Source organism: Anolis sagrei, chromosome 9 (genome assembly GCF_037176765.1).
Source record: "Anolis sagrei isolate rAnoSag1 chromosome 9, rAnoSag1.mat, whole genome shotgun sequence".
In the NCBI taxonomy this organism is placed as follows: Eukaryota; Metazoa; Chordata; class Lepidosauria; order Squamata; family Dactyloidae; genus Anolis; species Anolis sagrei.
This window is the reverse complement of record NC_090029.1, coordinates 30,906,686-30,934,281: the sequence shown is the minus strand read 5'-3', so window position 1 is coordinate 30,934,281 and position 27,596 is coordinate 30,906,686. Positions and strand designations below refer to the sequence as shown.

The following is a 27,596-nucleotide window of genomic DNA, read 5'->3' as shown; positions in this document are numbered from 1 at the left end:
GACCTCCACTTGCTGGATGATGTAGTCATCAATAGCAGAGTGGGGTCACCCTGGAATTGGAGCTGTTTGCTCCGAAGTCCAACCACTTTTGAATTGACGGTGCCATTTCTTGACTTCATCATATGATGGGGAATCATCACCATAAACCTCTTTCATCTCATCTAATGTCTCCTTTGTTGTGCAGCCTTTCAAGTAAAGGAACTTAAGGTCTGCTCTGTATTCCACTGGGTCCATTCTCAAACCTCACCCCACTTCGGCACCTGTCAAATCAAGACCATTATCAGTTCTGAGTTGTAAATTGGCACATAACCGATAAAGACTTATATCATTACAGATGTGCAGTTTCAGCATCCTGTGATAAATAGAAGTTGGTCAGGGGAAACCTTTAATGAATGCCTCTCATATGACACGCATTTCGTGTGTTCCTAAATAAGACTAGAGCTGGAAAAATGATACAAACACAACAGTTATGGGTCAGCCAGGAAACAATCTCCAAGACGAGCTTTTACCAGTGTTTTATTTTTAAAAACAGGTGAGTCCACTTTTTTTTTAATCCACATCATTGCACTTCAACGACACGCTACAAGGTCATGCATCTACAGGTATGCCATGGTTTAAGAATCCTGCTAAGTCTGTGATTCTACAATCACGTCTGTAAATCAACATGATAGACTTAATGATCAAACTGAAACAAACCGGTTGCATAGAGTATCACCATGCTTTAACATTTCAACATCTTTTAAAACAAAAAGAAAAAAGCAAAGAAAAAAATAATATAAAATTCTGACTTGATTGAATGTACAAGAATGTGAACACATCAGTGCAAAAGGATGAGAAATTTACATGATGTAACAAAAAATATATAGTCACTTAAAAAGCAATCATAATATTTATAAACTAAAGTATTTTACTGCAGTTCATCACCTCCTATTGGACTATTCCAGCTCTTGCAGCCTTTGATCATAGAATATCTAAGTCTTTCTATACAGATTAAGCCCTTAGGATAAAGTTCAATTTATATTACTCTTCTTATGTACTGGATATAATTCTCTCGGCTCTCAGACATACAATACAAGGAATGAATTTAGCAGCTTAAAAATCAAACATTTACTGTAGTTTGGTTTCCCCTCCCCCAAAATATAAATATATACTGTATATATTTTAGGTTTTGCTGTACTTTACAAAAGGTATCACTAGATGGCAGCAGTGCATCTTAGAGCTTTGCTAATTGTTAAACAGCTACATGGAAGGTAAAAAATGCTGCATGCATGATTGGAATTTTTTTTCTCTTACCGATAATACTTAATATTCTCAAAGGGGGAAAAAGCAACATTCACAGCACATCAAGCCCAAAATAGTTTACACCCTCTATACTGAAGCATTAGTAAATGTATCAGCTAGGTCATCCTTACAGGAGAGGCTAAATAAGGCATGCTTTAGACAGTCATTGTTGCTCACTTGAAAGAAAAGAAAAAAGAGAGAAACCCAAAACATCAGAGATAGGACTGGAGTGTGGAAACCAACCATTCCAATTGTTCAGTTCAGCAGACGAAGTTGCATCAGTCTCTCAAAGTTAAAGCTCTGGAAAATGAGAACAATTTGTAATTATCTGGATCCTGAGATTATGACACGCTACAGGCCAAGTCTCTCCTATTATTTATTTATTTAAAACATTTATATTCCGCCCTTCTCACCCCGCAGGAGACTCAGGGCGGAGCACAACATATATACGTCAAACATTCAATGCCAGGACATAAAACCATAAATATATACAAACATTAAAATCATTTATATTCACATTAACAGTTGCTTAAAAACCATCTCAGGACACCATTTTGCCTGAAACCTGAACTACTCCAAAATCTGAAACTTTTCCACTAACTAAGCAACTTTATTTTTGGGGAAAGGGGGCTTGGCATATGTCCAGCATCCAGAGATATGCCTCTTCAAAGAACCCTGATGGGGGAAAGTGAATCTGAGATGTCTTCTTTTTACAGGGTTTTATATAAGCAAAGCCCATCCTTCTCTCCCCATCAGGGTTCCTTATGGAAAAATGCAATAAGTATTGGACATAAGACTAGCCCCCTTTCATTCTCTGTGTATAGGCAAATACAAGTATTCCAAAATCCAAAAAACATCAGGTCCCAAGCATTTTGGATAACGGGGACAACAATTCTGCATGTCTAATGCTCTGGTGGCTTAGATTTCTTCTTGCCAGTTAGTCAGGTCTTAGGGATTTTAACCTAGTTTAAAAACAAAACAAAATACAACTACCATGTTTGAGACAGACTTACATAAGCAATACTTTCAATTTGTGTTTCTCTGACGTAGATTTTTGTCTTTGTGGTTGTTTGTGGAGTTGGTTTTCCTAGGGGAGAAAAGCCATCAGAATCACGTTATGAAATAATAATAATAACAATAATAACAATAATAATGATATTGTACGTATCATTAATGTGTACACATGTACATGAAAAATAGAGACATGTTAACAGAAATGGATTCATTTTCCTTGGAATGTGTATTGTTTTTATTTCACAGGAAAAGATAAATCTTGGAGATCCATCTTATGTGGAAAATGAATCCCATTTGTTAGCCTTTGTGAAGTCTCCACAGTTGTTTCTTGTAATATTTTCTGGATCTTTTGTGAAAATAATTTTTGTTGCTTTTTCGTTTTGTTTTGGTTTACCTTCATGTAATAATTAGCTTAAGTGTATTAGTCTTATCACCTGTGTATTTTAGGGTGCTAAAACAATGAAGAATAAAGGGGATTAAATAATAAAAAAAGATTGCAACCAAATTCATACTTTGTACAATTTTTGATATTGTGATCAGAGGAGAATAAAAAAAGTACAATCTGAATTAACATGCAAAAATGGCCATTGTCTTTGTTTGTACATTATATGTACAGTACAATGCAGTCATTTCATAGTTTAAAACTAGTCAGAAAAAATAACTGTGATGTTTAGTCTTGCAAAACTGTATGTAGTTAGATAATGTGACAACGTAATATTTATCTAATAAATATGTATTCAAATGAAACTTGTAAAAAAATAATGATATTTATTTGTACCCTGCCACCATCTCCCCAAAGGGACTCAGGGTGGCTCACAGAAGCACTCCAAGTGCCACATGCAAACAACAATACATAAGTATAAATACAACGACATAAGTATAACCAACAGTGCATAAGAAATGTCAACATGAATGGAGCTTTAAAGATACATTGCACCAACGAGAATGTTCCATACCATGTTTCTCAACCATAATAATAATAATAATAATAATAATAATAATAATATTTTATTTATACCCCGCTACCATCTCCCCAAGGATATTGGCGCGTTACATGAGGCCGAGCCCACAATACATCAAAAAAGCAATAACAACAACAATACAAAACAGTTAAAATAAAGCTCATAAACAAAATAAACAAAAAAACATTGAAAATCGCACATTTAAAAACCTATGGCTGGGCCAAATGTAATTTAAATTTTTTAAAATAATGCTGGGCATGGATAAGGTAGGAGAGGTGGGGGCATACAAGCAATCCCAAGTCAATATACAGTCCATCTCCCAGAATTATTTGCCATGCACACCAGATCCATTGCAAGATGAATCTCTTATTTTCCATCTATTTTCAAAAGATGGAAAATAAGAGAACCATCAAGCAGGCAAAAGATTATCAAAAGGTAAGATGTACTTACATTGGTCCAGCTGGTTCATCATCTGCAGGAGGAAGTCATTGCAATTCAACGAAGAGGAGAGAGAAAGACAGAGAAATTTCCAGTTACAATCTGTTGTAAACTCTTGTGGGGCAGCACACAGTTGTCATTTGCACACGGCATTTATCTAAAGGCCATTCCATTCAGTATTGCAAAGGTTCATGATGTTATTTTTTTTGGTCTGGATTTGAGTTTAGATGACACAATTCAAAATGGTTTCAGTTAACACTTTTGAATGCTAATCATGAAAAACTGCAACTGTAGTGGACAGATTGTTGCAATGTGGTCATACTCATCCTGTCCCCAAGTTCCAGTGGTTCAATCTTACAAAGTAGATGAGAAGACAAACCAACATTTCAGTTGTAAAATCCTGCTGTTCGTTTCTAAAATTTATGTGCTTCTCCCCCCCCTCTCTCTTGGAAGGGCAAAAGGTTGGCGTAGGATTTCAAGTGTATACATCTCTCTCCTGAATCATCTTTCACACCTTTTTGGCTTGCATGTCATAATAAGGTCATGTTTCGGAAAGGGGAAGATGCAGTTTTGACTGACGCTACAGAAAAGGCAGTCCTAACATAGCAGCAAACTTTCCAATATCTGCTCGATGGTTATACTAGTGATACAGTTCACAGAGACTTTAGCTTGTCATGTGGAAGAGCCAGAAAGTTGTCCCATTTTGTATCTTTTAGAAAAAAAATAAAACCTTAATCAACATGTGTCTTTTCACACAGGTATCTTTATGATCGAGTGAACCTTTTGCTGATTCTTTAGGATGCTGCAATACATTACACAAGAGTGAAAAAAAAAGAAAAGGCACCTTTGAAGCAATGGAAATACCCAATCCACAAACTCATGATGTAGAACAGTTGTCAACATTGGTCTGCGTTTCATCGTCATGTGTTTTTCCCCAAGCTTGATTTTCATTGTGTTTGGTTTGGTCAGCAGGATTCCACAAGGGTCTTAGGGCACACAAAGCAGTTATGGAAACTACAGTCTTAAACAGTGTAAGGCAAAACCGCATGAGCACACACTAGGAGTAATGTTGACCGGAGCTGAACATTACTCCACCTGTACCTTTGAGGCAACGGAGAGGCAAAGCCACCGCCAGCACAGTTACCAGAACGAAAAGAAATCAAACATTCAAAAGAAAGAAAAAGCTAACCACAAACCAACAGCTTCACAGCCAAAATAACATACTAGCGACACACCAGTGTCCACAGAAGTCTGTTACTAACAGCAAAACTATCGGAACAAGGTACAGAGAGAACTAGGACTAGTAAGGACAACCAGACATCAATGTGCTGTATATACAGTGGAGATATACAGAGACACATCAGGTATTGGAACATGAAGCACATTACAGCAAAACTAAGTCTCCCCTCAGTCGAACATCTTTCAATTCCCAAAAGACCTCAGAGGCAGCCTATGTATGCAAGACCCTACATGGGATAGAATGCACATTTGGGAGCCTGAGAGACATTGGCGAGAGTCCTTAGTTTTATTGGTTTCTCTATAGAGAGTAGCAGGGTTAGTAGTGCCGTATTAAAGAAAGCAGTCGTTCTACATAAAGCCTTGCTTCAGACACAGCAGCCTACAACAAAAAAGGAGGAGGACACTCTGGGAGTGTTTTGCGAACCAGTTCTTTTTTTAAAAAAAGGATGCAGGCCCTTGTCTTTCTCATCATCACTTTGCAAGCCCTGCCTTATACCACACAAGCTCCTCCACACGCCGATCCTCAAACCATATCAAGTGGTATAAGACTGAGCTGATAAATGATGGTTTTACTGAATGTATGTTTTGCATTCGACTAACGGCAGCCAGAGAAGTGCTCTAGCGCGGATTTTTGTTAGGTGCCAAAGCTAACAATCTCTCGGACTGGCGGGACTGCCATCGCCTTCTTTTTCTGTGTCCAGAAAAAAAAATCTGGCCATTATATATATATATATAAAAACCACTAGCTTATGGGCCAGCCGCTTAGCCATTGCAAAATCAGTCCCAGCACGGTACAAATATGTGACAGACAAAAGGATCCAGATCCTAGAGAAGTTGACCGATCAAAAGGGAGGGACAGAACTACAGAGAAATGGTACAAATTAGGGAAAAAAAATAATGGAAGATTCAACAGCAAACTGAAAACCCAAATTAGTTGTGAATGTGAATGAGAAGAACTCAGGAAAAGTGTTAACATTATGAACTGTGCATTCTATAGACTGAAGCAGAGGTTAAAAACAAACTCCAAAGCATGCAGATCTCTCACTTACCACCATTTTTTAAAGGAATGATGCAATTGAAGGGGGAAAAAAAGAAGTCATAGTAACTGACAAATAACAATACAACTCAAAACAGCATGATCTAGTCATTATTGTATTGGAGAGTCTCGGGGCTGGTGGCCACGCAAGGTGAGGCAGGCCTCTGCATTCCGGTCAGATGGGCGGAAGAGTTGGTAGGTCCTACTCATGTTTAGACTGGCGTCTCACAATATTCTTTCTGCATCAATAGATCTCTCTCCTGGAGGATTTCTACTGACTTTATCAAGTTAGACATGTACACTGCATAAACCACTGCAAGTACGGGATATATAGGTATAAGATATATAGGTGAAGATATTTGTTATGCTCCAGAGTTTTCAAGAAGGTTTCCAAAAGCAAAGCTTGTATTGTGCACCTTTAGGAATGGAATGGACAATACTGATTGCTCATTCAACACTTTTTATAAAGTAATTAGCTGTCCCCTGTGTAGATGTTTTGAGTGTGTATATATTTGTATGTATGTGTCTATATGTGTGTTCGTGTATATATATGTGTGTGTGGTTTTAAGCATGCGTTGTAATGCATTTTTTTTGTTTTTTGGCTTTTTAAGTCTCTTCTGCTGTGTTTTTCTGTGTTTTTCTGAGTGATGGTCACTCATTGGCCTGAGAGGTGTCTTGTATCCAAATTTGGTGTCAATTCATCCAGTGGTTTTTTAGTTATGTTAACCCCACAAACAAAGATTACATTTTTACTTATATAGATATAAAGTACACAGACACAAAATACAGCACTTTTAAACCAGGTCTGAGGGGCATACATGTGTAAAAACAAGTCCCTTTAACAATATCCAAAGTAAGGATTTCTGAACAGATGTTTCAGAAGGTTTTAAAGGGGAACTTGTGCCAAATTTTACAAACACATGAGCTTCAGAACCCAACATTTTGCACAGTAATAAAGTGTCTCCCAAACCTGAAGCAGAGAAGCAAAAAGCCAGAAGAGAGACAAAAAAGAGCTACTCTCTTCTCACTGGTATATCCAGCACTTGGTATGTATTCATATTCTCTAATGGGAAGGCAAGGATGGGAATGGGGACTCAGGTGGATTTGTGGAGTTAAACTAGGCAAGTTTACTCCCTCAATGGGCTGCCAAGAAAGCTATAAAGTCTCTTGCCTTGTCTTAAATGTAAACTACAGTAGAGTCTCGCTTATCCAACATAATGTTGTATAAGCGAAAATGTTGAATAATAAGGAGGGATTAAGGAAAATCCTATTAAACATCAAATTACATTTTGATTTTACAAATTAAGCACCAAAACATCATATTTTACAACAAATCGGGAGAAAAAGCAGTTCAATACACAGTAACATTATGTAATAATTACTGTATTTACAAATCTAGCACCAAAACATTGCAATGTATTGAAACAGGGAGGCAGACTGCATTGGATAACACAGAATGTTGGATGAGCGAAGGTCGGATAAGCGAGACTCTACTGTATGTACATTAAAAGTTCAATTAAATGTTATTCTGCACTAAACAAATTCTACATAATAGGCAAATGCTTCTGGGGAAGGAACACAAGGAAGAGTGACAGACACAAGGATGTCTCCTGGAAACTAACGCAGTGTAGCTTTGATATGAATGTTCTTGTTTAGTTCTTGTTTAGTGTTGTCTTTTCTTAATTGACACTGTAGTATCTCACAATATTTCCGGTCACCAAGCCACCCGTTGTCTCTGGAGCCATACCCCACATCACACAATTCTGGCATGCAAAGTGACTGATACACATGTGACCATGACAATATGCTACAATGCACACATAAGTAAATTTTCAATCTTTTCAGAGAAGTGTCGCTCTCCCACCCCTTTTTAATGTACATATGTGCACATTGTAGAACACAATGATTATAGGACTGTAAAGCTTCCATGTCAAGAGTTTTGTGACGTGAGAAGCCATGGAAGGCCCATTTCATCGACAATCACCATCAATTTCAGGGACAATGGTTCTAATCTAAACCGATCTCCTCTCCTAATTCTGCAGCATTATTTCACATGTGTCAATGGAAGGGTTAGTTCTGAAGTATTGAACCAGTCTGATTTCTTTTTGGAAGAGACAGCAAAGCCTGGTCCAGATCAGCATTTAGCTCTACACCAATGGTTCCCAGCTTTTTTCTGATAAGGGTCCACTTGACTAGGGACCACTCTCCAACATAAGCACCAAAAGTATTACAAATCAGTTTTTGGTCAACTTTAGAGTTTGAACAAAATGCAAAAAGCGGACCGCCAGAGCCAATAAACTGTCCCTAATGGCTTTAACAAGAATAACAATTACCTTTGGGGACTAAACAGGGTCTTACAAAGGGCTGTTTTCCCATTATACCTCTTGCGTTTGGCAATGGAAGCCAATAATAATAATAATAATAATATAATAATAATAATAATAATAATAATAGGAAGTCTCCGATGTGTGATCTAATACACAGTAGAGTGTCTGCTGTGGACTCATCTTGTTGTATTTCAAATAACAACAACAACAACAATAATAATAACAACTTTGGAGCCATGGACCTTATTTTAGGTCTCACGACCCACCAGTGAGCCCACAGGTTGGGAACCACTGCTTCACACCAAATAGCAAATAATCTCTCAAATCATTTTCTAATATTATTACATTTGGCCCAGCCATAGGTTTTTAAACGTCACTGTGTTATTGTTAATGTTATTGCTTATTTTCTGTTTATGAGTTTTATTTATTGTTTGTATTACTGTTGCTATTGTTTTATTGTTGTATTGTGGGCTCGGCCTCATGTAAGCCGCACCGAGTCCCTTGGGGAGATGGTAGTGGGGTACAAATAAAGTTATTATTATTATTATTATTATTATTATTATTATTTATTCTATTTGATTCAAAGAGCCATGCCTCTCAGCTGAGAAAACATAGGAAACGAAATAGAGCAAGGCTCTGAACTTGCAAGAGATGCTATTGGAAAATTAACACTCTTCTTGGGTTATGAACTGTAAGACTTCACAGCTAGACGTAAAAGCTGTGAGAAGATATCTTTCTTAGCGGCATTTATTTTTAGCCATGCTAGATAAGGAGAATGAAACATCTAGGAGAAAATACATTTTGATTGAGATGACCAAATGCCAACTAATGTAAACTATCTGAAAACAAATGAATGGACCAATTTCTGGGGAAAACATTATCTGGCCACTGTTAGGATTTGGAAACCTATCTAGCAAACCTAACACTTAGGACTAGGCTGATTATGAAGCAATGTTACTTTTCTTTAGCTGCAGGTAAGACACTCCCTTTCTATTATGGTTGCAAACTGTCTCTATCTTTTGCCAAATAGATTAGTTGTAGACAGAAGTGATAGAAAGGAAAAGAGAGTGAAGAGAAAGGACCATGGAGGAGGTTTCTTCATATCACTGTTTGAAACTAGGACCAACAAAGAAAATAATATCAGGAAAAAAATACAGAAAAAACCCAAAATTCCCGAAGAGAGGGCACAGAAATACGTATGTTTTCAAAAAAAGTTCCATATTAATTCCTCTAACGAAGGAAAATGATAAAATGACATGTTACTGAAGCTTAAACCAAGATATATAATACATACAAAATATTTTGAAGTAGAAACCACCTAAGTGCAACATCTTCTGGAAGAATACAGCCAAGGTGTTTCTACTTTCTACTTACCCCCCAAACAGACACTTTTAAAAGAAGTGCATGTTTAATCAACTTTGGGATGCTTAATCCAGGTAAAAGGATGTTTTTGTTAGAACAATCTTCGTGGCCTATCATATGGCTCAATGTAACTACATTATTATTGCTGTGTATACTTGGATAGGTTATGAAAAAACCAGCTCAATTCTAAGGTAATGATCCTAATGCCTGAAGTATTAAAAACAACACTGAGACAATACAATTGCATGCTATTGTCAGTCACCAGCAGCCCTTTTATTTTCAGTTCCATATCTTTCAATGATATCTATAAGAATTATGTTTTGCAGTCACATAAGCAGAAGTGGGAAAGGTGAAAACATTCTGGATTCCAGTTTCCAGAAATCAGAAACATCATGGCAAATAGGATTTGTGGTCCAACGGTCCCCCACTCTGGCTATACTGGAAGCTGGCCTTATTATGAGAGGTGCCTGGTTGGTTTGTCATAGGGTTAACTCTGTGTGTGCTGGGAGTAAAGCAATCTTGCGCACATTTCTGAAGAGACACTTCCTGTTTTGTCCCTGCTCTTTACATCTCTTTACATTTCAAAGTTTATTGCTCCTGATTTGAATATGCATGTAAGTTAATGACTGGACCACCTCTTGAGATGTGTATTGGGTCATGTAAGCTTCTGGGCACATGTTTGGAAGGCTATATAAGGAGGATGTATTCCTTTGTTCCTTCCCATTTGTTTCTTTCTGGTCACTTCTGGAGTGGCCAGCTACTGATCAAAGGACATTTAATCAACTATCAAGCTTACAAACTTTGTGGTTTTTGTTTGTTTGTTGAAAAATGCAATACAACTGTTTGGTTTGCTACTGACATGATAAATAAATAAATTTGTTTCTTTGTCCCTCTGCTACCTTTTTTGGTTCTTTGTTTTTTGGCTGAGATACAACTTTTGGAGGAAAGACGGCCAGCTCACCACCTTAAGGCCTGATTCATTACTCCGACTGTAACCAAGGAGTATGTTACCTGTATGAAATTACATTATGCAAGCTTTGTCAGTAAACTTCCTTTTTGCCCTTTACTTCTGTGTCTGAGCTGGTTATTTGCATGCGTATTTCTTTAAAGGGATGAAAGTGCGGCGGCTGTGTTTCTTTTTGGGTCTCAAACTTTTCTTAAACCCTCAGGTATCCTACCTGGCTCTAATCCCTAAGCTTCCTGCTGTGTGTTTTAAGGCCATTGGTAAACCAGCATTGATCTGATGTTGGAATGATCATCAGTTTCATGCAAATTTTTCTATCATGTTATGATATTTTTCTATTAGTGTGTCTATATACACTTGTTGGGAATACCTCAATCAGAAAGCAGCCAAGTTGAAAGGAGATTGCCTTTTTAAAAATGCAAACGTTGAGGCATAGCAGGCTGCAATTTACAATTAACCAACACAAAGTGTACACCGTTTCTCTCCCAAACCTTCTCCTTACTCCAACAGTAAACCTCATGATGCACCATCAGTACAGTTTGCTGAAGTCACAGAACGATGCTCAAAATGGACCTGTCACCATAACAAGCAAAGTGCCCATCTCCTTCAATGAAAGACCTCCAAAAACATAGCGGATGTCCCCCTACTTAATTCATTTAGACTAGGTTGCCATTCTCATAATTTGTACACACATTATGGTGTTTGGATATTTTCCTATATATGTGTGCTTACTGGTTGCCATTGGTTGAATACTGGGTGCTTTTCTTCATAGCATAGCAAACACATACATTATTAGGCATGCCTGGGCCATCAAAGTGCCAAGATAAAGAGTAATTAAGACACTCGCATCAACTGCACTGAAGACACGTAAGTGACAGGTCATGTCGCATTTGGACAGAGCTAGTAACTCCATCTGCCTATTAACAAAAAAAAGGAAAAGATTTCTGCTGATGTTGGTTTTGTTCACATAGGATATGTGACACTCACTAGATTTATTGAGAATGACAGAGAAAGAAAAGTTATTTACAATTTGTAAGGTACCGTCTCCACGCTTGGTGGCAGCTGTGGTGACACTCACTAAAAGTCATCAGTCTACCAAATATGTATGAGGAATTGCCTTTTGAATATTCCAATTCTGTCCTTTTAGTGCTTTGTCACTTTTTACAGAGAAGAAAAATAGAAAATTGAACTAGGAACCCTTTCACATCACACTCTTATAGCACTTTAATTACACATTTAACCGCCAGGGCAATATCCTATGGAAGCGCTCTCTCTCTCTATATATATATATACTAGTCGTCCCTTGCCACATGTTGCTGTGGCTCAGTCTGTGTATACGTGTTTTGTGTATGTATATATTTGTGTATATATGTGTGTTTGTATATGTGGTGTATATATTTGTATGTATATATGTGTGTGTACATGCATATTGTGTATATATGTGTGCATGTATGTGTATGTATATGTGTGTGCATGTGTATATGTATATATGTGTGTGTGCATGCATGCGTGCATGCGTATATGTGTGTATATATGTGTATGTATATGTGTGTGCATGTGCATATGTATATATGTGTGTGTGTATATGTATGTGTGTGTTTATGCATACATATATACATGTGTGTGTATGAATGTGTGCATGTGTATATGAGTGTATGTTTATATGTATATATGGTGTATTTTGGGGGGGTTTAAGTCTGTTCTGCTGGGGTTTTGTGTGTATGTGTGTGTGTTTAGGGGTGATTGGACTGTTAGCTGTATTGTGTCCAACTTTGGTGTCAATTCGTCCCATGGTTTTTGAGTTATGTTAATCCCAATGAACATTGCATTTTTATTTATATAGATATATATGAGAGAATGAGAGCAATATATACTTGACTCTACTATAGCCAGGGTCACGTTCACACCGCACAATCATAACACTAATGAGTCCACATTAGTGGATTCTTGGGATTTGCAGTTTAGGGGAAAGTGATTAGAACCCTTAGCTAGAGAGCTCTGGTGCCTTACCAAACAACCAGGAATTTTGGGCCTCTTCAGTCAGAGGAGTTACATGGTGGGGGGGGGGGGGGGGAATGCTCTCCTTGGCCCATAAAAATGGTCCTTTCCTTTCATGGGGACTTCTTTCGTTAGTCTGAATCCCTTTCTCAGTCAGCAACTGGACACCCAAGTCCACAAAAATTATAGATACCATTGTAATTCACTCCAATAAGTATGGAAAAGTAATTTCCCTTGGATCAAAAGGCGAAGACAGAAGAGTCACAAATGATTCAGTTCTTCAAACAAATAACCTGATGGTATTGCTGAGTATCTGACAGGTCAAAACCAGGAAGTGAACACTAGAAAGGAGACTACATATTACTAAAACTTGGCTTTGGAATGTGGTATATATAGTCAATGTTAAGACAGTGTATATTAGTATCTGTTTATATTTCCAAGGACTTCCTACCTTCTAGCTTCTACCCTTAAAGTGATTTTTGAGTTCCTGAAGGTAAAATGAAATTAGCAATATATTTTGACACCTTGAGGGATATGGTTGTGGAAGAGCTCATTACCAGAAATGCTCAAGAAAGAACACCTCAGGGTACATCTTACTCCATATCTCAATGAGCAAACTTATATTCATGTGTAATGATATCTGAGATGTGAAAATAGTCACGACAGTGTATTTTTTGCTTTGCTACATTTATCAGAAAACAATTCCCCATTGTCCGCTTCCCACAGGGAGAAAAGAACACAGAAGCACTGCTTCTCATAGATTTCTGCAGATTTGATACACCTTCATGTAGTACAAAGTTATGACAGAATCAACTCTAAAAGTGAGGACACATGGGCATCACCTGAGGAAGGAAAAGTGTCACACACTATTCATATCATCACGCATTTCAATGGATGGAAGCACAAGAAGGTTGGACTGGAAGTGGCCCAAATTAGGCTGTGATCCATATCCAATTACAATTGCATACTTGTCGTTAATCCAATGTAATTGCCTGAGGCAATTAACCATTCACATCTTCACTTGAAATTAGCTTCAACAGCAGATGAAGATGCAAGTGTTTCATTCTAATGCAGCATTGAATTATCGAATCTACACAACTGCTATTCGGGAGTGCAATGAACAGCTCATGTTCTTTTAGGCATGTACCAACTTCATTAGGTGAGCCTGACATATATGGTCAGGATAGCTATGCAAGCCATTGTCCTTTCTGTTTATTTTAACCATCTTTGGGATTGTTAATTCCAATTAAGTAAAGTTAATTTCTTTTTCAATCCCTTTGTATGTTCCCTGTGAAGTTTTGAACTGGTATGGTTAGCCCCAAACCAACAGCTGAGCATTAAACATACATGCCCAGAACACCAACACAAAACAAAAAGCAGTCAAGTCCTAACAGGCATCCAATATGAAAGTTAATCTTTGCAGGAAAGCATTCTGGCCGAAACTGGGATGTCTTCAGAACATGCAACCTTGAAGCGTCACAACTTCTATGAAGTTTAGAAAGCAACGTTAATCTTCATGGCTGAAAAAACATTGCAAACTTGCAGAAAAGTCTCAATGGCGAGCCACGTGACCTAGAATATTAGCATGGTATCAGGAACTATCACTTTTACTTGCATTCCTGGGTTCTCAAACAACTGATAACACACAATAAGGGGATTCCCACACATGTAATTCTTAGAACATGCATCTTTCCAAGTGTGCATTATAATGAGCAAAGCATAGCACTGACAAATGGTTATAATCCAATTAACTGGTAACCAGGGTCTTCTGAATAAGGCCATGCACAACTTTTTCCATGCTGAACAGAAAGCTGCAGCCAACCCATCTGGCTGTAGACCTGTTTTGGTCTTATTAGAAGTGGTGAAGAGCTTAACATTCATCAAGCCCTTCCCCTACTGAGAAGCCATCTGCAGAGGAAGTGGCAAGAGAAAACACAACCTTTTCCCAATTCATAGTCTTAGGGCGGATTGGAAAAAACTTGCAAAAATGTTTTTTTCCACATTAGTATGAAAACATACATACACACAAGCAAGCAATATTCCCAGAGCTGTTCTGGGGCCATCCTGTGCTAACTCTACATATATTGACACTCACATGCCCAACAATACTATGGCTTTGAAGCAAAGCAGAAGAAATAAAAACAGCAGTGTGCATCTGAACAGATACTTGAATATTTTAGGCCTATTTTCCTCCCATCGTAGAGTATTTAATCTCGAGCATTTCATATCAGTCTTCCAGTACCAAACTGGCCACACATGTCTTATGAGAAGGAGAAGGGGGGAAATAACTCCAGTTGTTGGATACAAAAATGCTGATTCCCTTTTTGCACAAACTTACCCAAGAAGTTTCCCTTTGAGCAGACATGTTCATCCCAAATAAACATTTTTGCCAAGTCAGATATGCAAAGAAAGAACTATAGGACGGAATCCATTAAGAAATGATAACTCTGGTACTGGTTGTTGCCAGGACTATATACATCTACTTTTTTTGCTTGGGGATATATAGAGAATGCTGGACTACCTTTTATAGACAGCACTGGTCCTTGTACACACACAGACATCCAACCATTCCAAGGTATTATGTGTCAAATAAGAAACAATAACATTCACCTCTTGCGAGGCAACCACGATATTGCATACAAAACCTATTAAGTCAAATTATGCAGGGAAGAATCTGACAACATCTGGCTTGCTCCCAGAGCGTATCTCCCTTGCCATAAATGGGAGACACATTGTATGCGTTGTGACTCAAGGACAGTATTAATCTGCAAAGTTTTGTAGTAAAAGTACAAACTTTTTCACTACACAAAGTTGTAGGTAGGTTAGGTAAAACAGTCATGTGTCACTTATGCAAGCAGTAGCCTGGCAAGTATTTCTGGTTATGAAATGGAAAGACTTTCCTGGATGTACTGGAAATACTGGGCTGGGTTGGGGAAGGAGGATTTAGCAAGGCATCAAAACAAGCCTAAGCTAAGAGAGGCAATTACTTTTGAGAAGAGCTTTTCAATGGTTACCCTTAAAGTTACACTTTCCTTCTTAGGACTGGTTCACAAGAGAAACTACAATAATCCTATGCAATAGGAAATCAGTTCCCATTTTGTTCTTTGAATCACCCCAGTAGACTAGGGTCAAGACCACAGGTTTCAGTAGATAGATTCACAGATTCAGTACACAAATAGCAAAAAGATTCCTTGTTCTGAAGCCACATTTTATGAAGCTGAACTAACGTTTCTCGTACCTCAGACAGACAAATCTATCATACAAGCTATTGAGACACAGACGTCTGAGCTGCTGATGTCTAAACTTTAGCAACTCTGAAAGACGGCACTCTTGAAGTAAAAGAATGGGGTTGGCTTTCCCAGGAAAAACAGTAGTTTAAGACACAACTTACCGTCAGGCACCTCGTCAGGCCGCTTTCTCTTCTCGTAAACCACAATTATAACAACGAGAATAATGATCTCTGCCAGAATCCCCAGGAAGGGCCACAAAGGAGCCAAGTGGCTGCGAACGCGCAAGATTGTAATTGCTGTCGCATTGCCGACTGAGTTGGTTGCGTTGCATTCATACTGGCCCGGATCCTCATTGATTTGGAGGTTCACAATGATCAGTTCGCTATAGTTGTGTTTATTGTTGATAAAGAAACGACCAGAACTGTTATCAATCGCCTGATGAGAAGGAAGCAGAAGAGCTACAGTGAATACAAGCAAGGTTCACTCATCAACAAGTACACATTATTTTAACTGGGTTTGGTATTCTTTTATAATGTTCCAACAGTGTGGAAAGGGGAAGGGGAACCATTAAGGTAAGAATCCTGAATTCTTTGAATTGTCCCAACTACAGAAGACCCCAATGAATTGATTGCTGAACGATGAGCCAACACTTATGCACGCTATTTTCATTCAATGGATCAGACTGAGAGGACAAGTAGGGATTCAGGCTGCCATGTTAACTAACATTTCCCTACCTTTGAATGGAGAACCCTTGCCAATTTACATCTCAATTAGTCACACACGGATGGTATAGTAGTCAAGGAGATTTTACATCAGATGGAAGAAGACAGAGAAAATTGTGCTTGTGAAAAAAAAAATCACACACAGCTAAATAACAAACAATTCTCTATACACAAGAGACTTGTCTTCATCATGAACTATCACAGGTGATATGTAAATAGTCACCTATTCTATGAACAACAGGCTCATGAAAAATATATCTACTTGAGAATTTAAACTTTAGGCTTTCTCTGAGAATGAGTATAAGCTTAGTTTTTCAGCCCCTTTTTTAGGCTGAAAAAGTTCCCTTCGGCGTATACTCGAGTCAAGGTTATTTATTATTTTACTTTGTTATTAGTATCATTTTATTATATGAATTATTTTAATATATTAATTATTACATTCACATTATTTTACTCTATTATTTTATTACATTTATTATTTTACTTTATTTTTATTGTTACTGCATTTATTATTTTACCCCTGTTATTACTGTTATTACATTTCCATTATTTTACTCTATTATTATTATTATTATTATTATTATTATTATTATCCTGACACAAAACACAGTATGACACAATAAAAGAGGTATATATGCTGGATTTCATTATTATTATTATTATTATTATTAATTATTATTATTATTTTACTCTATTATTATTGGAAGGATACATAAGCACATTTACACTGAAGAAGATTAGAATAATGATTTAATCAGAGTTGGACATTCTTATCTTAAATTACAGTTTTATGTAAATATTCAAAAACAATTAACCTACTGATGCCTCAATTAATGTAATTTTATTGATATCTATTTTTATTTTGAAATTTACCAGAAGAGGCTGCATTTCCCACCCTCAGCTTATACTCGAGTCAATAAGTTTTCCCAGTTTTTTGTGGTAAAATTAGGTGCCTCGGCTTATATTCGGGTCAGTTTATACTCGAGTATATACGGTAATACTAGTAAACACTCCCACTTTCCCCAACTTCATGTATTTATTTTCCTAACAGGAAAGTCAAGCTTACCTAGTGGTGTTCCATTTTATACTCACCACAGAAACATCATTTATCTTCTTATACCACATCCATTCAGGGTGCGGGAAACCTGCAGATTTGCAATACATCAGCGCCTCTTGACCTTCGTTCTTGTTCTCACTTCGTTTGTGCCCAGTAATGTCAGGAATAGCTAACATAAAGACATGCAAAGGAAAAGAAGAGGAGGTGATGAAAAATGTACCCCCACGCCCTCTGAAAAAGTTCCAGAGATAAATAAACACATATTCAAACCCCAAGGCCCCCAGCAGATTGAATGCAAAAGGTTTTGCAATGCTAATCAAGGTGATTAGCTGCAACATTCATACTTGCCTCCAACAGACAAGAGTTCTTTCTCCCACCCTGGACATCATTCCACATGGATATAAACCCCACCTGCCTAGTTTCCAACAGAGCTCACAGCCTCTGAGGATGAAACGTCAGGAGAGAATGCTTCTGGAAAATGGCTAGACAACCCGGAAAACTCATACCAACCCGGATTTACATTTGTTACAAACATTTATTACAAACCAGCAGAAATGTCATATTAGTGACATAAAAGTTTATATATTCATCAAAAGTTAAAGCAGATTTCCATTAATTTTAAAAGCCAGGTTTTGGTGTTCAGGTGGGGAGAGTGGGAAAAATTATGCCGGCAACTGTGACAAACTGCTTCTTCCAGTCAAGAGTTGACAATATTGTATGGTTCTGGTTCACTTTGATGCTTCTTGTGTGTTTCCAAGTGTATGTTTTGCCTTAATAGAATGGCATCATTAGAGCTTTGTACAAACACAGCTCTTCTATTTTATTATTATTTTTTATTTATGACATTTATATGCTGCCCTTCTCACCCCGAAGGGGACTCAGAGTGGCTTACAAGATACATATACATACAATATATTATATCATTAGCACAGCACAATATCAATATTACATATTACTATATTGTACTACACCATTACATTGTAATATTATTAGTAATATTACATGTAATATAAATATATAATTATAATATCACATTATTAGTATATTGCATAACACTGTATTATAAATATTACATGTATATACAATATATTATATTTTAAAGCTTTGATTCCTTTGTTTTACCTCCCTTGCAATGCAATAAGAGACCTTGTTCAGAAGCTATATCTAGATGAGAATGAGGGTTCCTGTACACAAGAATTACGTTCTGTTTCTCTTGAAGATCCTATCGTGTCCAAGCCGTGCCAATGCCATTCACTTGTCCATTTGTGTGACTTCCAAGTCCTGCTGCAGTGTAATACCTTGAAAGATTACATGAGATCAATGAACTGCCTGAAATGAACCTTCTCTTAGCAGATGGCTTGGTATGCTTCAGTTACCACCTTTAAAACCCATTCGCTTTCTAGGCAGCTAATTATGTCACACGTGTCCCGCTAAGCAACTGCTGGGCCCTGAGCTGTTAATCCAGTCAAAGTCCAATCTGAGCCCTTGACAGAACACAGGCACCAGAAGTTATCCACAGGCTGGCTTGCTCACCAATAGGCACAAGGGAATATGGAATCACCACAGAAATTTACTCTGTTGGTAATGGTGGAAATCATGTTCACAAAAAAACCACATCATAATTCAGCAATGCAGGCACAGGAAAGATCTCAACTGGACATTCTACACTTGCTGCATCAAGTCATTATGGTTTGCAACCAACACTTAGAAGCCACAGATCCTCTAGGGCAGGCCTGGGGAAACTTTCTAACTTGGGGGCCACATGCCAGCCACTCCCTGAGAGGAAAACTGGCTGCCCAGTGATAGAAGAAAGGAAGGAGAAAGGGAAGAAAGAAGGAAGGAAGGATGGGCAAAAGGGGGGGAGGGAAGGATGGAAAGAAAGAGGGAGATAGGGAAGGAGGGAGGAAAGAGGGAAGGAAGGAAAGACAAAAGGGAAGGAAGGAAGGGAGGGTGGGAGGGAGGGAAGGAAGTAGGAAGGGAAGGAGAAAGGAAAAAGAGAAGGGAGGAGAAAAGGATGAAGAGAAGGATGTAAGGAAGGGAGGGAAGGATAAAGGAAAGATGGATGGAAGGAAGGAAGGAAGGAAGGAAGGAAGGAAAGAAGGAAGGAAGGAGAAAGGGAGGGAAGGATGGAAGGAGAAAGAGGGAGGGAAGGAGGAAGGAAAGAAAGACAAAAGGTTGGAAGAAGGGAAGGACGAAAGGGTGGATGAGAAGGATGGATGGATGGAAGGAGGAAGGGATGAAAGAAGGAAAGATGAAAGGCTGGAAGGGAAGGAGAAAGAGAGATGGAAGGAGGAAGGAAAGAAAGAAGGTTAGGATGGTGAGAGAAAGGAGGGCCTGAGAAAAGAGCCCAAGGGGCCGCATCCGGCCCCCAGTTCTGGGCTTACCCATATCTGCTCTAGGGTCATTTCATCTCCCTTCTTCTCTCTTTTTTTGGCTATAGTTTTCCATTTTCTTAAAACCAGCCTGGTTATAAGCACCTGAGATTTTCTGAAATTAGATCTTCACAAAATGACATAGTAGTTACTATTGGAAATGAGAATTTAAGTTAATGTTTAAAGATATCATTTGAGGGAAATATTTTTTTCTCTCCTAGATACAGATGTATATTGTATCCAGTAACATACCTATTTTACATCCTTATCTGCCACTCTTCATGTGACAGGAAATTGCTTGCCTGATCATTGCTTGACAAGTATTTTGAACTGACTCAATAACCTCTCTTTTTCATGACTGTTTTTTTTTTCTAAAGTGATTCAGAAATTAAAGACCTGCTCATGATCCTTAAGTTCAGTTCTATTTAGTTTGGCTATACTACCACTCAATTGGAAAACTAAGGAAATAAGGAGTGTGCAGACTTCCAGATATTGTGTTGATGGTCAGCTAGACTTTCTACTGCCTGTGATTTTAAAAAAGCACAGATGGTGAATTTAGCATTTACTCTACACGGCCACTTCAAGGCTGTGTCCAAATTAAGTAAGAAAATTCTGCAGTTCCCTAGAAGGAAGTGTTACTTTGGTGAATTGAGACGACTTTTGCTCACCTAACAATTTACTACCAAGACTGTATCTAAGACTAATCTATCCAATCTAAGATTCCCTCCCCCCTGGCCACACACCCCTAATACGATCTAGCTTAAGGATTTCTTACACATTTCTCCTCCAAAGCCGGAGATAAGACAAAGGTCTGATAAGCAGAGAAAGACGCAATTCCGTCTTTCCTTTAAGCTTCTGAGAAAGATGAATGAGCAAAGCCAGATGTTACACACTACAGCGTCAATGTTTTCATCCAAAACTGATACAGATACCTGGTTCAAGAAGACTTCACACAATCATCATGCTTTAGATAAGGCTAAAGATTGCTCTCATCCTGCTAAATGATTTCCAGACTAGCTTATTTCTTATACATTATGAAGAGAATAATTCGAAGATTCAAAACAGAGCGCTTTTGAAATCGGGTCATTTGTGATTACGTGTGAATTTTCCCATTTTATTTATTTATTTATTTACTATGCTTCTATACCGCCATTCTCAGCCCAAGTGCGACTCACGGCGGTTTACAAAACAGCACAATTCGATGCCCACAACAGTACAAAAATAATTTAAACATTAAAAACATTTAACACAGGTAAAAAATGAATTACAACTAACATCAGTAACACAATAAAAACCATAAGTCCTCTGCATTTCATTACCAGTCATTATCCAGTCACGTTGTCCAACCGTTCCGAGATCAGAGTTTAATAGCTACACTGCGTTTGTCAGTTTTCTAAAAAAAATAATGTCCAAGAGGTCTTGTAGATTATGTCCTACGCATTTCAATTTACAACTTTTAAAACATAGTTATACAGGGTTAGTCAAAATGAATAGGCCAATAAGAAACAAATACAAGTAAGTATTGGCCTATTCATTTTGACTAACCCTGTACATCTTACCCTTGGGAACAAGGATTGGAATAAGGACTACATTGTTCAAAATACAACATTCAGGTACGTAAAGGTAAAGGTTTTCCCCTGACAATAAGTTCAGATGTGTCCGACTCTGGGGGTTGGTGCTCATCTCCATTTCTAAGCCGAAGAGCTGGCGTTGTCCATAGACACCTCCAAAGTCATGTGGCCAGCATGACTGAATGGAGCACACCTTCCTGCCAAGGCGGTACCTATTGATCAACTCACATTTGCATGTTTCCGAATTGCTAGGTTGGCAGAAGCTGGGCCTAACAGCGGGAGCTCACCCCACTCCCCAGATTCAAACTGCCAATCTTTCAGTCAGCAAGTTCAGTAGCTCAGAGCTTTAACCCACTGCGCCACTAGCTGCTTTAGTAAGTTATAAATGTGTCTAGCTAGAAAAGCAATGGAGGTCTTAGTTTCTCCATACCATGAAACAACATAACATGCAATGAAATCAATGGTATTTATGTTAATATTTATTTTATTTATTTACTGTATTTGTATACTGCCTTTCTCAGCCCATAGGCGACTCAAGGCAGTGAACAGGGTAAAATTCAATACTTTAAAATATCATACATACAATTAAAAACATAACATATAATAAAAACTAAACATATCAATAAAATATACATTCATAGTGTCGCCTTGTTAAAAATGTTGTCCGGACTCATTGTCTAGTTGTTCCATTTTCCTATGTCAGTTACTCTGCATTTGGAAATGCTTGTTCAAAAAGCCGTGTATTGACTTTCTTCTGGAATGTTAAAAGGGAGGTGGCCAATCTAATATCTATAGGGAGGGCATTCCACAGCTGAAGGCCACCGCCGAGAAGGCTCTGTCTCTCGTCTCCACCAAACTTACTTGTGATGAAAGCGGTAACGAGAGCAGGGCCTCCCCAGATTATCTTAAGGTCCTAGATGGTTCATAATAGGGCTAAGAAACCTCATTCATTTCATCAGGCCAGCCTAAGAAGAATTATATTGTTTATCCCATTGGAAATAAAGATATTCAAAGCATTAAAAGATAGTGGCTTATGGTTGTCTTCATTCCCTTGTTACATTTTGCAATTCATGATTATCAGTAGGTCTGAAGAACATTCCTACTTCCCAATCCTTGACATCAGCTTCACTGCTGTCACTAAAATTCAGTTACAAACCACAGAAAACTGTTTTAAAATAAGTACCGGTACTTCTTGCTTCATTTAATGGAGGTATTAAAAAAGGCCTTGGTCACCCTACTGCAGTCTAGGAATTATAGGTTCTCATCCATGGTTTAGCTGGAAATGTGCCACTCAAACAACTGATATATTGCAACTCAGAGCCAGAGATTGTTGCATGTTTGTGAAACTCGGGAAGTAATATTCAAATCAGAGAGCCATGGCTTTAGCAGAGTACTCTACTCTTTTTTTCTCTTCACTGTGGAAATTAGGAAGAGCAAAGAATCACTTTGGAGCAATGCCACAACTCATGCTGTGGAGCTATAGCACTGTTGTAATTGGTGTGAGAAGATGACCACTTGTGAAGTAAGAATACTGTGATGTGCCAAAAACTCAACAAATGCGTCTCAAGGGAGTGATGTAACAAAACAATGATTGAGAACAAAGCTATTAAAGTGAGGAATAAATAAAAAATAGAGTAGTACCTTTCACTTCAATAGTGGCATTTACTGAAGGGGAGCCATCGAATACGAACACACACGAATACTCCCCGGAATCATCTATTCTGGGCTTTACAATACTGCAAAGGAAAGATCATGGATCAGAACAGCTGAAAGGATAAAGATAGGGTGGCAATCCAACCATATTTGCCAAGACAGGGAAAATTGGGTCCATCCAGTCTTCTTAAGCTTTATAGGGTTCCTTGTGTATATAAACTAGCATTGGGTCAAAGGAAGTCCACGTGTTGCATTCAGGAAGCACTGAAAGAGGCTCGGACTAGATCTAGAGATATAGTTGCCACCAGTAATGTAGAGACCCCTATGAGCAAATCATGTGCTTTCCAGAAAGTGCAACCTTGTATCTGAGATGGTCCTGCTCATGCAAAACGTAATTAACAATCCTATAATGATGGAACTCTAAGGCTTCGCCAGATTACAACTCTAAATGGAATCGGAAATAATAATAATAATAATAATAATAATAATAATAATAACAACAACTACTACTACTACTACTACTACTACTTTATTTTTATACCCCGCCAACCATCTCCCCTAGGGGACTCGGGGCGGCTTACAAGGGACAAGCCCAAAAATTTCAGTTAAAACACTACAATTAAAAACATCATATAAAAGCAATACAGCACAATTATAAACAACCTAAGAGCAATATGGCTGAGAAAAAGAACACAGCTGAAGTACATAGCTGAGGAAAGAAACATAGCTGAGGAAAGAAAAGGAGAGTACTGCTCAATGTTTCAGTTATGCCCATTTTCACAAAATTTCCATTCCTTCTGACACATTTTGACATGCCTGAAACTCAGAAAAACAAGGAATGATACATGAAAATCTTCAAGCCATCCAATCACTAAAAGGGCTTATTTATTTATTTAAGACATTTATATGCCACCCTTCTCACCCCGAAGGGGGACTCTGAGCGGCTTACAAGACATATATACATACAATATATTGTAATATTATTAGTAGTATTACATGTAATATAAAATATATAATTATAATATTGTATTATTATTATATTGTATTACATTATAATATTATAAATATTATATGTATATACAATATATAATATAATATAATATTAGTAAAGCACTTGCTAGTCAATTGCCAGCATCCTTCCATATACCTTATTGTGGCAACGTACAGCAACATATAAGCAAGCTTTCTATGATTTTGTGTCCCAGACTCCACAAAATCCATACCAATTGCAATTTGTGATTTTTTTTTTAAAAAAAAATCAGGTCTGCCTATCTATTAGACTCAATAGCCTGACTAACCATGAGGAGCCACAAAAAGTCCCAGTATTTCAGCAAGAAAAGAGTAACATCTTAACCAGGTTAAACAAAACACATTTCTTGTTATGTCAGCCAGAGTAAAGTTAACCTACAGGTATATCCATATTCTTCATGAAATAGGCAATTCATGCAGCACAATCAAATTATCCTTGAACCTTTAAGTGCATGCAGCCATATATTAGAGGTAAATAATTAACAAGTGCCATCTGGGTTATCGCAGCACTAAGGAACCTGCTGAAAGCCTTTGCTGTAGTTCCTGGATCAAATGACAGCAACAAAAAAACAGAGCCAGCATCAACTGATTATTAAGATTCAACACTGAAAAATCCCTTGTGACAAAGGTGATCTCCACAGTACCATCTACTAAAGTATATTTGTTCCCTAGGCTCTCAGGTGTGTGTGTGTATATATTATATTATATTATATTATATTATATTATATTAATATATATAAAAATCCCACACCTTATGTGACTGTTGAGCAGAACAGACAACTCCATATCTGTATGCTTGTCCACGATGTCCTGCCTCATGTACAGAGGAAGAATTGTTGGAGGCCTACAGACAATGCCATTGCTGTTGCCCGTTTTTGGTCAAAAAATATTTAGCCACCTGCGCGCCTTCTATTTTATCGGTTTTATGCCTTTGATACGAAATAAATAAACCTTCTATCCCACACAAGAACATGAAACAAAACTTGAAACACATCCAGGAATTCAGGAATCTGGACAATCATGATTTATCCCCAACCCCACATTGCCAATATTCAAGCCAATCTTCCTGCCCGTTTTGGACTATAAAAGGCAAATATATGATAGAGAACATGAAGGATGAAAAGACAGCTAGGCAAGATGAAAATATTCTAGCTTTGAAAACATCTCTACGAAGATAATTCCACTATATCGACCAGCTATGTTTCTTGTATTTCAGTTTCAGCTTCACTGGACTCTTGTGCTAGTAGCAAAACTACTCTTAAAGAATGTACCTGTATTCTGTGTTGTTTACAGGCTTCCTAGTGTATGCAATTTCTTCACCATTTTTTGCCCAGTAGCTGTAAACGTCGGAGGTAGTACTCGCAGTGAGGTTGCACTGTAGTATGATCGGTTGTGGAGGTGGAGGGGAAACTTCGGTATTAATGGTCACGTCATTACTGGCATTGATCCTGGGCTCTAGAAAAGAGGGCACATTAAAAGAAAGAGTTGTTGAGACACTACAGGCACATATGCTGTTGACACATCAAAGCTAAAGGGAAGAGGAACTGGGAAAGGAAAGAGAACTACACATGGAACACGGCTTCACTAGCTGAAGAGACATCAAATCATACAGTCAACAGCTGACCAGTAGCGAAAGGCAACAAGGACCAGTTCCCCTATGTGAAGGGAAGAAAGAGAAAGAGAAAGAAAGAGATAAAATCATAATAAAGTACGTATTTTAGGATTCTTGCTCTTTAACATGGCCACAGTCAAGATTAAAACTGACTTTTTTTTTGCATTTTATCAACGGATGAAGCACATTAAAGAAGCTATGTAAACATCATCAGCTTAAACCACCATATTAAACATTTCAAATCCTGTACCAATTTCAACCTTGTGTAAACATACAGATACACAGCCCTCCCTTCTAGATCCAGAGCCAAATAGAAATACACTGAAACATGAGCTATCTAAGTTTTAAAGGCCCCATAACATTACTTCCACAGAATGAATACTATTCTAACCGGTATTTTAAACTATGTATAGACACAGAGTTGCCCATCATAATCATAGGGCTTAAACTACAGTTTACTTTACACAATCTACCCCTGTCTAGACCTGAAGAGCTTTCTGCAAGAGAGACAAATCCGAGGAAAACAAAGTACAGTATGTTATAACACTCTGAAAATACACTGCATTTTTTCTAAAATGAATTATTAAATCCAATTTTCTAAGTAAGCAAGCAAGCAAGCAAGCAAAAACATGTCATTAAATGCTTTGATTTTTCAATGCCCTATACAAAGTAATCTAAACGAACCTATTTCAGAAGAGATATTGAAACTTTAAAAAACCCGATGAAAGTGGTATTGCAAACAGCAATAGAACTAATGTGGAAAGTGAGAATATTTGAATGTTGGGGTTTTTGGGGGGGTTTCTGGTCATGTCAGGAGTGACTTTGAGAAACTGCAAGAGGGACTTGAATGTGTGAATATTTGAATGTGAGTGCACAGTACCTAAAAATATAATTTTGGAACAAAGAGAAACCACTCCAATATCAAGAATATGTAACAGATCTATTACTCCAGCTTTCTGGGCCTAGAAACAACTGCTAGTACCAAGAAGACTAGACCCACTGAATCAAAAGGAAACTGATAAATCAATGATTATGTAAATGCTACTGATTCAATGGTCTATTCCAGTTGCCATTAATAACTGACGTTAGCTCTTTGTAGATTGATTTGATATCAGGAAGTCTAATAACCAGACACTACAATGTTTGTTTGCCTGTCCCTTATTAAGTAGCTGTAATCGGTGAAAGGTTCGGCCCATGTAGAAGAGGAGCTTAACCATCCATTTCCATTTTTCCTGTGTAAACTGTGATCTGAGAAACACAGATATAAGAGATATAGAAGAAGCAAAGAAGTTAGGATTTAACTCATAAGTTCAGCAAAGGTCTCCATTGTTGACTGAAGCTTCCATCTTGAAGCACACAAATAGCATTAATGAAGGGAAACTTTGTGAGTACATTAATGCATAATAATTATTGAAGACAGGAAACAAAAGCATTTGACTAAAAATGATACACAATAAACCAATATCTCTGTTTAGTGCCTACGTTGTGTTTCATATTTACCCAGTTTTGGAATATTCTGTACTTCCAGAGGAAAAAAGTCTATGCTGGAGGGTTTTACAATACATCCCTATTGTAAATGTGAAGTTGTATCACATTTATGCAAAACCATTCTCAGCTAGAGATATAGACTTAAGGAAAGAAAACTGTTCTGATTGTTATTTGCATTTGATCCTTGCAGTGAAATTCTACTGTTTCTTTATCTTGCGTTGATTTTCAGTAACATAATTCT

At 37.7% G+C, this 27,596-nt stretch overlaps 1 protein-coding gene across 1 annotated transcript in view; it reads right to left on the bottom strand.

Moving 5' to 3' along the window:
* Positions 1 to 499: 499 nt before the first annotated feature.
* NPTN (neuroplastin) overlaps positions 500 to 27,596 on the bottom strand; it is a 49,501-nt gene continuing 22,404 nt past the window's right edge. The window contains exons 3-9 of the mRNA XM_060755261.2: positions 25,527 to 25,710; positions 23,215 to 23,309; positions 17,666 to 17,799; positions 16,013 to 16,286; positions 3,708 to 3,729; positions 2,295 to 2,368; positions 500 to 1,581 (exon numbers count right to left, since the gene is read on the bottom strand). Of these exons, the coding sequence (XP_060611244.2) occupies positions 2,308 to 2,368; positions 3,708 to 3,729; positions 16,013 to 16,286; positions 17,666 to 17,799; positions 23,215 to 23,309; positions 25,527 to 25,710 (770 nt within the window). The 3' untranslated portion in view covers positions 500 to 1,581; positions 2,295 to 2,307. The remainder of the gene's footprint in view (positions 1,582 to 2,294; positions 2,369 to 3,707; positions 3,730 to 16,012; positions 16,287 to 17,665; positions 17,800 to 23,214; positions 23,310 to 25,526; positions 25,711 to 27,596) is intronic.